The 13,113-nt window shown below is 55.5% G+C and overlaps 1 protein-coding gene across 1 annotated transcript; it reads right to left on the bottom strand.

Moving 5' to 3' along the window:
- Nucleotides 1–913: 913 nt before the first annotated feature.
- Nucleotides 914–10,053, bottom strand: LOC129044949 (NUT family member 2D-like). The gene is made up of 7 exons (XM_054503231.1): nucleotides 9,675–10,053; nucleotides 6,919–7,618; nucleotides 4,833–4,961; nucleotides 3,721–3,860; nucleotides 2,896–3,278; nucleotides 2,298–2,414; nucleotides 914–1,964 (listed from the first exon to the last, which is right to left on the bottom strand). The coding sequence occupies exons 1-7, from the start codon at nucleotides 10,051–10,053 to the stop codon at nucleotides 1,179–1,181; spliced, it is 2,634 nt and encodes an 877-aa protein (XP_054359206.1). The 3' UTR covers nucleotides 914–1,178.
- Nucleotides 10,054–13,113: the final 3,060 nt, after the last annotated feature.

Raw genomic sequence — 13,113 nt, forward strand, 5'->3', positions numbered from 1 at the left:
CCTAGCCCCCGACTCCCAGGGCACTTCCCAGGCAGCCGATGCCACATCCCAGGCAGCCCCTGCTCTGCCCTTGGGGTCTGTGCCTGGCAGAAGGGCGGCTGACCCTCGGCCCCTGTCAGCCTGAGCCCCAGCTCCTCCTGGCCCTGGAACCAGCAGACACACCCACCCTGCGCCTGGTGACTGGTCATGCTTGTTCCCATTGGTGATGGTGTGTTGGGAGGGAACTGTTTTAGATACCAGTGTAAATCTGTGTCTACATCAATTCCACATGAGTTCAGTCCTCTTATGGGAAGGGAATCATAGCTGTAGGGGGCTCCATGCAGGACCTTGAGGGCCCCGAGGCCAGTCCCTGTGGCCACAGCAAGGAGCATCTGCTTCAGCTAGTTGGACAAGACTCTCTCCTGCCCAGAAACAGGCAGAGGGACTTCCCCTGCTCCCCACCCATCGTTCTATCCCAAACACAACCGTGTGGACGGTCACCTCAACATCTCCTCTCAGCCCAGTGCCCGCACTCTTCCTGATGAGGGTTAAGCAGGAGCAGCCTCCTTTCCCCATGTTCATGTTGCAGGTGGCTGCCTTCTCCTCACCTCCCACTGAGCAGAACAAGAGCCAACCAGCTCTCTCCAATCCCAGGACTTTCCAGGGATGCTGATAATGATGGGAGGCCCTAAGAAGCCTCCCTAAAGCAGGCAGGGCCTTGTGAGTGGGTGGTGGGAGGGATCAGGGCTTCCTCAGCATCTGTCAGTCCCTGGAGCATCTGAAGGGGTTCCCTACACCAGGAGGAAAGAGTGGGGCCGGCCCCTGAGGGTTCCCAGAGCCTGGCATCTGCCAGTTCCTCTGCCCTCCCTCACAGACACCCTCCACGGAGCAGCACAGCACTAAGGACAGAGGCAGCAGCCCCGAGAGCATTTTCCAACACAACTACATTTATTCACATTTACACACGAGGCCCCCAACGCACTGCTCCCCACCCCCACTCCCCAGCCCCTTCCCCCCAGACCCTCCCTTCCTGCCCTCCCCGTTCAGCCACCCTCTCCCTCCCCTCCCTCCCCTACCCTCCAAAGCTAAGGCCCAGCAAGATCAGCACTGGGGGAGAAGAAGCTTTTGACTGCTTTGGGGCATCGGATGCCAGAGCCCCATCCTTGGGGATTGGCCCCAGAGGGCCTGTCCAGAAGCCCCTACTGGCTACAACGCTGCTTCTTCTCCTTCCTGGAGACCAAGGGGTCACCCTTTCTCTTTTGAGACTGTGAGGGGCCACCCAGCCCGCAAGTCAGGGATTGCTCCCCAGAGACCCTGAGCCCAGGCCCTGGGTGGGGTGTCTTTTCAGCAGGGGACGGGCTTCCAAAGAGAGGTCGCTTCTTGGACTTCGTGGCAGGAGACGGTGCTAGGCTGAGGCCTCTTTTCTGAGCAGATGGGGACCGATGACTTCCCTGGGGTCCCCACTTTTCTGGGCTGAGAAGGCCCGAGGCAGGGACAGGGCTCTGGGGTAACCACCAGGGCAGAAGCTTGTGCTGGGAACCCAAGAGGAAGGCCAGGCTGGGGAGCTCCTCCTCCTCACTTGAACCCTGAGCCAGCCCATGTGACTCCCGGACAGGAGACCCTCCAGGGAGATCCAAGGCATCCTTGCTCCCCAGGCCAGGGCTGGTGGGTCTGTGGTCCTGGGGAGGGGAGGTTGGCCAGGCAGCCCTCAGCCCAGGGGAATCCTGACATCCCAAAAGCACAACAGAGTCTTTGGACCTGGCCATGCCAGTGTGTGCTCTGCCTCGTCCCTGAGGGTCCCGGGTAGCCGTCTGCGGTGGGCAGGTTTCCATGCCAACCCCTTGTTGGGGCTCAGGGATGTCTCTCTCTGCTCCTTGGCCAGCTGCAAGCTTAGAAGAACTTGAGTCCAACTGGGCCATGCCATGACTAGGGGCTGCCCTTGTATGCTGTTTCTCCTTCAAAGGTAGGAGGCGCTTCTCCACTAGCTGCAGGAGGAAAGGGGGCACTTGCTGGCACTGCCCCAGGTGTGAGCAGGGCCCAGGGTGGTGGAGACCAGGGCACTTGGGCGGCAGGCAGGGAAGCCTGAGGCAGCTGGGCTTTATGTCAAAGAGAGAGGGTGTGGCTCTGCCGGGCATCCCGTTGGGCCTCACCGCAGCTTGCATGCTGACTCCCCTCCCTGGCTCCTGTCCATCCTACTCCCTCTGAACCTGCATCTTCCCACTCCAGAGTGGTTCCCCAAGAAGCCAGGCATCCCCAGCGGGGGGGATTAGACAATCAGGTGGGCCTTGTGTGCCAGGTCCCTCCTGCCCCTGGGGTACCTGGGCAAGGGTGAGTCCTTCCTCCTGCTCCAGCTCCTGGCTTAGGGCCAAGAAATCCATCTGTGGATCTGGGGAAAGCAATTCTTCCAGGAATCGGGGGTGAATGACGGCCTCCACCTGGAAACAGAAGGAAGAAGGCATGAGCTTCCTGGGCAGGGAGTAACCTGGAGCCAAGGACACCTGGAGGAGATGCAGAAAGCAGCGAGCGCCCCATCCCCACCCTCCTGGGGCTGTCTCATATCATGGTGACCACCAGCTACAGACACAGACCACAGACCTGGTAGCATACACACACACAGACAGAGACACACAAACCACACACAGACACACAAACAGACCCACATATGACACAGGAAAAGACACAGACACAGGTAAGGTACACACTCCACACTCACACCCGCACAGACACACAAAGACACACAGTAACAAACCACAGACACAAACACACAGCAACACACAGACACACACAATCACATACACAGACACTCTAATCCATGGAAATACACACACTGCTGAGTAGCTAAGGAACAGAGCTTAATTCCAAGGACCTGGGAGTGCCACCCCCTGGAATCCGGCAGACCCCAGCACTCCAGCCCACCTTGGTGACAAAGTCTTTCTGGGAACACAGCTTGTCAATGTAGCTCAGGAGGCCCGGGTCTGGGGGCGTCCAGTCCTCTTCCTGTAGCTGCTTCACCTCGCCCTCTTCTCGTTGTTTCTCGGGCTCCCCTGTGGCCCCAAGGGAAGGCCCCAGCAGCTCCTCCATGATGTCCACGTACTCCTGCACCACTTCTGGGGGGATCTCCTCAGGGACCTTGGTCTCTGCTGGCCTCTGGGGCCTGGGTGGTGGCAGGGGGGCCTTGGTCTCTGCTCGTCGGTGGGGCCGGGGTGGTGGCAGGCGGGCCTTGGTCACTGGCCTCTGGGGCCTGGGTGGTGGCAGGCAGGCAGTCGGGGCCTTGGGGCCGGCCTTGCTGGGAAGGTACACTGAGGCAGAGAGGGAGGAGTATGGGCGTGGTGAGGGCCGCTCCTCCTGCTTGCACCACACAGGGGAGGGCAGGGCTTGGGGATGTGAAGTGGGTCCCAGCTGGGTCAGGTCTACCATAACCACAGCGCCCCCGGAGGAGGCAGGAGGGGCACATCTGAGACAGCATCACTTGGGAGGAAGTTTGGAGGCACCAATATGCTGTGTACTCTCCCCACTCATCCCTGCTTCCTGGGCAAAGCATATGTGGAGTTTTGGACAGGAGAGGGGAGAGAGTAGCTAGGAAACTCGACCAGGTCAATACCCAACATATGCTCCCAGAAGCTGTCCTGTTGGAGGGAGCAAATCCCCTTCTTGAAGGGAAGCATGGGGTGTGGGGACAGTGGCCTCCCTTGGCCCCTTTGGTCTTTGCCGTGGCTCCTGTGGGAATGTGGGAAGCCATACCTGGCTGCTTGACCACCTCAGGGGCCAAGGGTCCTCGAGGTTCAAGCCTCAATGTGGCTGGAGGAGGCAGGCAGTGGGGCCCCTTCATCCATTGCGATTTCTGAATCTGCATCTCCTCCTCAGCCTCAAACTCCAGGAACCTGGCAGTGAAGGAAGCCCAGGCTGTGCTGAGAGGGTCCAGTCCCCCTCTCCCCAGGACCAGGCAGCGACCGAGGGCAGGGATGGGAGGGAATGCCTCGGGTGGGCTGTCCAGGGCCTCACTGTGTCCCATTCCCCAGTCCCAGGAGGAAGCTGCTCCCAGAGTTCTGGGCTCACCGTCCCTCACTCGGCCCCTGCAGAGCCCATGGCATCAATGGGGCTTCCTGACTCAAGTCAGGGCCATGAGGTCCAGGAGGGTCCCAGGGGACCCCTCCTCCAGGTTTCAGCTGGCCAGGGGTGGGGTGTATGGCAGAAGGCATCAGGGATGATGCCCAGATGCAGGAGTCCTGAGGCTAGGACTGTGGGCCCCCGAAAGATAACCCAGGGGCACGAGGCCTGGGAGACTCCGGGTCAGGAGGAAGCAAAAGCTGAGCCCAGAGGACAGGGCCCCTTTCCCCTGAGGCTGCTCTCTGTCTGTCTGTCTTCATGGAGGGGACTGCCCAGGAGCAAAAGCAGTCAGGCCAGAGATGGGTCTCATGGTGTCCCGGGCACAGGTCTCCCCAACCCAACTCCCTGGCCAGGCTGGGATGGGAGAAAACTGACTTCTGGCCACTGCTGTGAGGAGCCTGCACCCCACTCTTGTCTATAGTCACTAGCGCCCCTTCTCCCCATCCCCACAGCTGGAGGTGACCCACTTTGGGCTGTGATGCTGGCTGCTTCCGCCATGAACTCCAGTGTCAAGGCAGGGATGGCCCCAGGCCAGGCAGGGGGTGCTTCCCAATAGGGCAGGACAGAGACCCCAGAACAATCTAGGTGGCAGGAGCAGCTTCCTGAGGGAGCCAGGGGCCGAGAGTGTCCTGGGTTTGTCCACACCCTCCTCATACTCCACGTTGAGAAGCCACCATGGCCACCGGACCTCTGTCATTCACTCTCACCCTCCCATGCGGGCCCTGCTCCCAGGACCCCAGACTCACTTTTCTGCTATCTCGTAGAATACCATCCGGTCAAAGTTGCTCGTGTGCTGCCATTCCCGCATGGCCCGCCACAGTCCCTCCTCCAGGGTCATGGTGGGCTTCCGCCGGGCCAGGGATCGGAGAACTGGGCTGTAAACCAGTGCAGTCAGTCTCAGCCTATAAGCCCACCCTTCATCCCAAGCCCACCTGGTCCCAACACCTGGCCCCTGTCCTCCCCACACCTGTCCTGCCATCTGTCCCTATCCTGTTCTCCCCGATGTGGGCTCCTCAGGCCCCGGGACACACCCCCAAGATCAAACATCAACACAAGCTACCAAGTGGCCTCTCCGACTGCCCCTCGAGCCCTCAGTGTTGAGAAGTGGACTCAGTACTATGGGTGGAACATGTGTGTCCCCAACATTCCTGTGCTGAAGCCCTCAGCACCAGTGTGTCAGTATTTGGAGGCAATCAGGGTTAGAGCAGGTCATGAGCGTGGGTCCCAGTCATGGAATCCAAGCCCTGATAAGGTCAGGAGGAGACGCCAAGGCTCTTGCTCTCAGCCACGAGGAGACACAGCCAGAGACAGCTCTCTCCAGCCAGGATGAGGGCCCTGACCAGACACCCAATCTGCTGTCACCTTGATCTGGGACTTCTGGCCTCTGGAACTGGGAGACATGAATATGTCTTGATAAAGCACCCAGTCTACGGGATTTGTTACGGCAGAGCCTGAGCTGACTCAGACAGTGTGCACACAGGATGACCTGGGGGTGAGGGTTAAAGTGCAGGTTCCAGGGCCCCAGGACTGAGCATTCAACTGGCTTCCTGGGGACTCTGGAGCAAGGCAGCCCCTGGGGATGTAGCCTCAGGGCCCTGGAGCATGAGGAGCAGGAGCACACGTCCAGAACCAAAGCGGAGTGGTGTCCATGCCACTGCAAGCAGCAGGTCCAGATCCCACATTCCCACAAGAGCCATGGCAAAGGCCTGTGAGCCTGGGGCAGCTCCACTCCAAGAATCAGGGTCCCCAGTGCACCCAGACTCTGCTCCAAGGGGGAATGCAACCAGTTCCAGGGAGCAGGAACAGCGAGATTTTTGGGGATGAAGCTGGGGCCACCTTCAACCTACACCCCAGGCAGGGGACTTCCCTAGGGGAACGGCCAGTGTGTCACACGGTGGATGTGATCAAGCTCCTGTTTGCTCATCAGTGGGAAACACAGTGTCACAGAGGCACCACTGGGTGGAGAGAGGCAGGGACTGGGAATGAAACTACAAACTCTCCCAGATGCTGACGTTGCTGCCTCACAGTCACCACAGTCCATGGCCCTGGGCTGCTGGTCTTGAGGTGCACTCAGAGCTATCACTGGAGCCCGTGGCTTTGGGGAGTGCTCTCCTAGATGGCCTAGTCATGATAATGATAGTAATGGGGACAGCAATCATAATTGCTATCATGTAATGTGTCATAGCATGTGCCAGGCACTGTGCTATGCATGTCATATGTGAGCTCAAGACATCTCTTCACCATCATCTCAATGAAACATCATTGTCTCTTTTTCTAGGAGGGATTGAGGGTGAAGATGCAAATACCTGCCCGGCATCAACCCCAGTGCAGGGCCCAAGACCATCCCCCTGTGCAGGCTCCACCACCACTGTGCTAACTGGACCTCGGCAGAACTGCGGGCATGTGCCAGGTTCCTGCTGGGCCCTGCACCTCCTCCCCCCAGCCCCATGTGAGGTGCTCCTGACCATCAATACTGGGTTAAAGGGGAGGCACTGGGGTGTGTACTCAAAGACCTAAACCCAAACCGTAGCTCACGTCACACCAGGAACCCTCTCTGACCTGGGTCTTCTGTAAACATTGTTGTGAAAATTATTGAAAGTAAGGATTGGCTGGACTCATGGGACAGTGATGGGCAGTTGAGATGAGGCCCCTGACAGTCTGTCCTGAGCCACAGCCAGATTAATATTGTTGAAAATGTATCTTCCCATAGTGCAACCCATCACCCTCACAACCGGCCTGCAAACTCCCCTGAACAGCGTGACCTCCCGTCCATCCAGCAGCCTCATTACGTGTGAGCTGCAAGACCAGCTCCAATGCCCCAAGGACACTCACATGAGGAAGCACGAAAGCGCTTCGGTGTCAGGACTCTGGGGAAGGTGCCTCCGGGCCAGGGACTTGTAGTGCTGCCAGAGTCGGAAGTTCTCATAGACACTCTTGGGGTTACAGGAGTCATCTTGTGGGGCCTTGGCCTGGGAGGAAGCCAGGCTGCCCTCTCCATGAGCCCCTTGTGGCCATGGCCCAGCATTCCCTTGGGACACGATGGGGGGCAACTGGGCAGCCGGTGGTGGTGGTGGTGGAAGAGGAAGGCCCTGGGACCAGCCTCCCTCACCGGCCTGGGTGCCCCCAACCACCTGGGGAGCCATAACAGGCACCACAGGAGCAGCTGCCAGGAGTAGGGGAGGTGGACACACGACACCTCCGCAGAGGGTGCCTGGAGCCTGCCAGATGAGGGGGGCCTGAGTTAGGACCAAGGTCTGCACCTGAGGGGCTTTCACAGGCCCCACCTCTGTCCCCATCTGGACAAAGACGTTGGAAGCCCCGGCCCCACTCGGGCCACGGCCATCCTGTCCTGCCACCAGAGGTGTGCTGGGGAAGGCAGACAGCACCAGAGGGCCACCTGGAGGAACCCCTGCAGTCACAAGGGGCAGCCCGTGTGCTGGGCCAGGAGCGGGTGTGGTGAAGGGCAGAGCCGTGAACACAGACAGGGAGGTGCCAGGGTTCACGGTCATGCCCGGTCCCAGCACTGGGTATGCTGTGGAGACAAAGGAAAGAGGTGAATGAGCTGGGGTCTCCAGGTCCACACTAGTCACTGGGGAATCAGACGGGAGTCCCAACAGCTAAGGGCTTATGACAGGGAAACTCTGCAGCTTGCAAGTGTCCCTGAGTGTGCATCGAATGCTCTGTTCCTCCACGGAGAGTCGCTCCACTAGAGAGCCTGGCCCTGCTCACCAAGACTTCCTGACCCCTGTCTCCCAAGAAGCAACAGCCAAGCCTTTGCTGCCCGAGGGTCTGCCTCGGGTGTCCCTGGCAGACTCTGTCAGCCTCACAGGCATCTCCCAAGCCATGGGTCAGGGATCAGTCTCTCAGCGGCTTGGTGGTCCTCAGCGTGCTCAGCAACAGGTGACGGGCCTACCCCAGGGCAATGGCTCGGCACTCAGAAGGCCGACAGGAAGCCAGAAGCTTCCAAATATTATGGCCCCATCTCCTCTTCAATCTTCCTTTTCCTGAAGCTCTTGTAAACCCCTTTCTTTCCCAGCTCAAACATAACAAAAGAAAACCACTGGATGGAAATCTTTCCCAAGCCAGCGCCCTAGGAACCCTGAAGATAATCCATAACTCGTCACACCCAGCATGGAAGTGATTGTCCTGGCACCACCCACAGCAAGTGCTAAATAGGGGTCAGATTCGAGCCACCCTTTCCTCAGTACTAGATGGTCCCGGCTGCCACTCAGGAAGCTCTGTTCCCAAGGAGCAGGTCTGAGAGACAGTGGTGGAGTCCCCTGAGATAGTGTCACTGCATAGCCAGCAACAGCCACACACGATTAGGACACAGCCAGCAAATGGCAAGCAGCAGGGCTATCAGGGGAGGTGTCTAGGGATTTTCACAGCTGCTGGTCATGTTACAATAGGTAGTGGGACAAGGAGCCCATCTCTGGTCCTTCTTCTCCTTTGAGCTCCCAATAACTGAACATAGTGACCAACCAAGAACCAGGCGTTCTTGGGCCACGGGCCAGGTGAGGCAAAGTTGTCCGGAACTCATCCCTGTTCATTAGGACCTCATGCAGTCTCTAGTCAAGGGGAATAAGGGATACAGCACATGCACCTCAGCATTCAGGACACATATCCTAACTTAAATAATAATAATAAGAGAATCATCTTCCTATTTGTGCGCTACTCTCCTTCCTCTACTGAAAAGGAAACCAGGCTTTCCAGACCCTTCCACTGAGGACCAGCAAGAATCCACACCTGACCCCCGTTCATGAGGTGGTATAAATGGAATAAGAGCAAATTCTTCATCTTCACAGTAACACAAAGTGCAGAGGATGGGCCATGAGCTAGCAGACAAGAGGAAATGGGTCTGAAGACCTGAGCTTCCACAAAAGGGCAAACAATTCAGAACAACTCAGGAAACCCAGGCCCTGTGTTGCCTGAACTTCCTCATCTGCCCCCACCCCTGTTAAATCAAAGCCAACAGCTACCTGAACTGATGGAGAAGCCATGTCTGGGGAGGGAGCTGAGAGGCTCTGGGCTGTGGCAATTACAGTAGCCCCCAGCCTCGCCCACCCAGAGGCTGTCACTACATGCTCTGTCACAGCCAACCCACCCAACAGTTTTCTGGCTGAGACCACTTCTCCCCACTCCTCCCTAAGATCTAGAAAACTCCAGTCCAAATCTCTCTGAACACTATGGAAGGGCACCTTCCAGGTGCCTGAAGACATGGCACAGGGTTTGGGCTTGCCTGTCATCCTGCCAGGGCCACCAGCACAACACGATCCCACCACTCCCTACAAACACACAATGACGTGACCTGTCTCCTTCTAGAAAGAATCAATCCATCCACTCCATCCTTTCCCCTACACGGTGTATTCCCCCAGGCATCTTGGTCCACCTCTAAGGAGCCGTCCTCCCTAACCACAGACTCAGGGTGCCATGGCCATCCCCAGGTGTGATGTCCTTGGGGACATCCAGTCCTCCCTCCCTCCTCAACAGCAGCCCTATCAACTGTCCCCAGGGCAGTGTCAAATTTGAATTCCCAAGGAGTTGAGGCATGGCAGACTCAGCTAATGCCCCCATCCCTACAGGCTCACCTCCATTTGAAGCCATCCCCTCAGGCTGGGCACTGACAACCGCTGTCTGGCAGTTTCCACAATGAGAAAAGTCAAGGGTAAGACCCAGAGAGTGACCTGGCTCAGCAGTTGCTCCTGAGTCCAGTGGAGCAGGTAAAATTTGAATGTAAATAGGTTTAGAACATAGGACCCCAGACATTCTGCAGAGGGGGAGGGGCAGTGGGTAGCGGTTAGGGGTGGGGGACATTCTGTGAAGGGCTTCGGCCGTTAAGGAAGAACCTGAGTTTCCCTTCCAACTGGACGGCAGCAACAGAGATGGCGTGCACCTCTTTAGGCAACTTTTAAATTGTCCTTCTGACTCACAGCAAAAGCTTCTACCTGATGTCCTCTTTACTTCCATTCTTTATCAACAGACCTACTTTTGTGCCAATCAACCCATGCTCCTTCCCACTTTGGCTCTTTCCCAGTCTTGTTGAATTTCAACAGGGGCCGCACTTCATGAACAAAGTTCAAAACACGTTTTCAGTCTGAGAAACACAGGGGTTCTTAGGAAGGCAAGGGGACTGGGTGTTTGAAATCAGGATGGTCTCAGCCGATCCAGGCTATTAGGTGGCTGTGTGCTCATCATTGTTTAGGAAGCAATCCTTGTGCCCCCAGGTCATGTATGTTGCTGGAATCTCTGTCCACACCAGCAGGCCAGCCTTATGTCCCAGTCCCTTTACTGGAAAGCCTCAATCCAGGAAAGAGTGGCTATGCGACCTATAGCACCGAGACCAGAAATCCTTTCATTTTGTTTCCCAGCATATTCTGCTGGTGTTAAATGTTTATGTTTTATGGTTTGAATGATTTTAATTTAACCAAGCAATAATTTTCATGGCTCCAAATTCAAACTGTGCACAGTGGAATAGGCAATGACCAGCCTTCTTCCCATCTCTTTTCCCTGGCCACCACATTTTCTTTCCTGGAGGAAACAAGTGTTATCTGATTGTTTCTCATCTTCACTGAAACACATCCTGGCTGGCCTCTCTCAGCTCACTGTTGGCCTCATCTTCACCATACATTCTTGCTGTCTGGAATCCAGTGTCATCATGTGGTTCTCTGCATGGGAATTATTGTAGCCTGTCTTTAAAAAAAACTTCATTCTCATTTCCACACTGAGAATCACTGTCCATTTATTAGTGTCAAAAAGATAGGAAAGAGCAGTCATGTTCTGTGTTGTGAACAAGGGGAGTGTTAGAGGAAACTGGTCAAAGGAGATGAGGTGTGAGAACTGGGAGCACAGCAACAAAATCTTGAGACACACATGTCACTCCCTGCTGGGCAGGGTAATTTCGCATGATGGGAGGGTGTTAGGGAAGGGAAGAGGCCTTCAGCCAGACCGGTGCATACTGTAAACATTCACCGAAACACACCCTGTTGGCACTTACGAAGCATTTGCCCCTTTCAAAGACATTTGGACTCAAGAAGGCAGAGTTGCAGGAAAATGTAACAGGGGCCACACTGCAGGGGCAGGTGGTGGATTGCAAGTCTCAAGCCTAGGGTTCTCCCCCACTTGCCCCAGTTGTGTGAGAAGGTCATTTCCTAACTCCTGTCCAATATCCCCATGAGTTCTCGGTTTTGTCCCAACTCTAAACCTGAATGGTCCAGCAAGCATTTCTGTGAAATGCCTCCACAGTGGCCACTGGGAGGGGAGTGACCTCCACACAGTGACTGCCTGTCTGGGTGCTCCCAGGCCTTTTGTCCTCTGAGACAGAACTGCCTTCTTTCATGCAGCCCTCTTCCACTGTGCAACTCTACCTCGATCTTAGTTGAGAAGATCAACGGAGAGCAATTCAAGCAAAATCATGGTAAACTTACCAAAACAAAACAAAACCAAACAAACCATAAATGCTTTGGAGATCTTTCTGAGGATTTGATCTTTTATCACAGGGCAAACTTAAATGATTTTCAATCAATAACTTCATCTAAGAGGGATGTTGAAGCAAAATATCATACTCAGATACTGAAGAAGGGCAGAATTCTTGGTTGCTTCCTCCCTTGTCAAGTCAGTCAATGGATGCTTTCTCAAGATTCTCACACATGGCTTTGATACAGGAGTTGAATGAGTCTTTTTCTGAGCCAATGATACAAAAAATATACTGTGGAACAGTGTCTTGTCTTAATTCTGCAATCGCTTCTGTATATGTTTGAAGTCCTAGACCCCAGGAGGAGAGACAATCAAATTAACCAAAGGTAATTTGTGAAGACTGGCCATGGGAGGTGGTGGCTAAAAGTCCTCTGGCCCCTGCTGTCTGAGCATCCCCACAGAAAGTCGTGGGCCGCACTGACTGCTGAGAAAGAACATCTCAGGGCTTGGATCCCCTGTTCAGAGGACACATGCTCTTCCACCCAGTAGAGGAATGGCAGCTCCATGCTGTGTCCTGCAGAGCTCTCAGTCTCTGCACTTGAGGCCCTGGGCCTGCATAGACGTGAAGGCTCTTCAGTGTTATCACGTGGAGACAGACGATAGGAATCCTGCAAATGAGCAGAAAGGATGTGACGATGAAAGTTTTTTCTGAAGCTATTACAAACTCAAGTCAGTGAGTTGCTTCTCTAGTAGTTTTCTATTGCCAACTGGAATTCTGCACTGTGTTGCAGAGTCAGGGGTAGGGGAGCGTGGAACTGTTCCCTTACTATCTGCTGCTTTACTGACTGAAATTGATCAAGGCTACAACAAAAACATTTCTAGAAATCATTTGAATGCGATAGGAAAAACTCCGGGAATGGAGTCAGAAGAAAGTATATTTTGCAGTGTGTTTTCAGGTCTAAAATTCTTTGCCAGAAATATTCTTTCATGGAACCTCCAGACTGAGTAGGAAAACAGGGCATACTATTTTTTGAAAGGCATGAGCAGGAATGAAATAAATGCCGTCCAAAGGGAATGCAAGACATGCAATTCGAGGATACTTTGCTTTAGGATAAACCCTCCAAGGGTAAACCTTTCAGCAAGGGTGTTACCTAAGTGCATGGACTGCAGGTTTGTATTACCGAAAATTAGGAGTGGTCGTTGCGGACGCGATGGTTTCTCAGAGGCACGGTCATGGAGTTTCCGATGAGGAGGCATTGTCTGGCCCCAGGAAGCGCCCAGGTGCCATGTCCCTCCATTTCCCCATCTCTGGCGGGACCCTCCCAGGGCGGGCTCCTGGCCTGCCCCGTGCGCCTGCACATGAGCCTTGAGGCAGGCGAGGTTCCAGCGTGAGGCCGGCTGCCCTCAACCACTCCCAGCACCGGTTGCGGCGGTTCATGGCAGGGAGACGCGCAGCGTGAGAGCAAAGGGCGGTTACCCAACAGCCTTCACTCACATGGCATCCTTCTTGGTGTTACCTAAAAATAAAGCCAAGGGTGATTAGAAGGTCACCTCCTGGTCATGCTCCCACTGGTCACCAGTGTCCACGGGGTGACCCCACGCTGTGGCCAGAGC

This window comes from Pongo pygmaeus, chromosome 8 (genome assembly GCF_028885625.2).
Source record: "Pongo pygmaeus isolate AG05252 chromosome 8, NHGRI_mPonPyg2-v2.0_pri, whole genome shotgun sequence".
Taxonomy (NCBI): Eukaryota; Metazoa; Chordata; class Mammalia; order Primates; family Hominidae; genus Pongo; species Pongo pygmaeus.

Excerpts from the sequence above, each read along its gene's own strand:
- LOC129044949 (XM_054503231.1), bottom strand. The coding sequence starts at position 10,053 with ATGGAAGTAAAGAGGACATCAGGTAGAAGCTTTTGCTGTGAGTCAGAA. Across the intron at positions 3,861-4,832 it reads TTCTACGAGATAGCAGAAAA|GTTCCTGGAGTTTGAGGCTG; the intron begins GTGAGTCTGGGG and ends CTTCACTGCCAG. Across the intron at positions 2,415-2,895 it reads AGAAAGACTTTGTCACCAAG|GTGGAGGCCGTCATTCACCC; the intron begins GTGGGCTGGAGT and ends TTCTGTTTCCAG.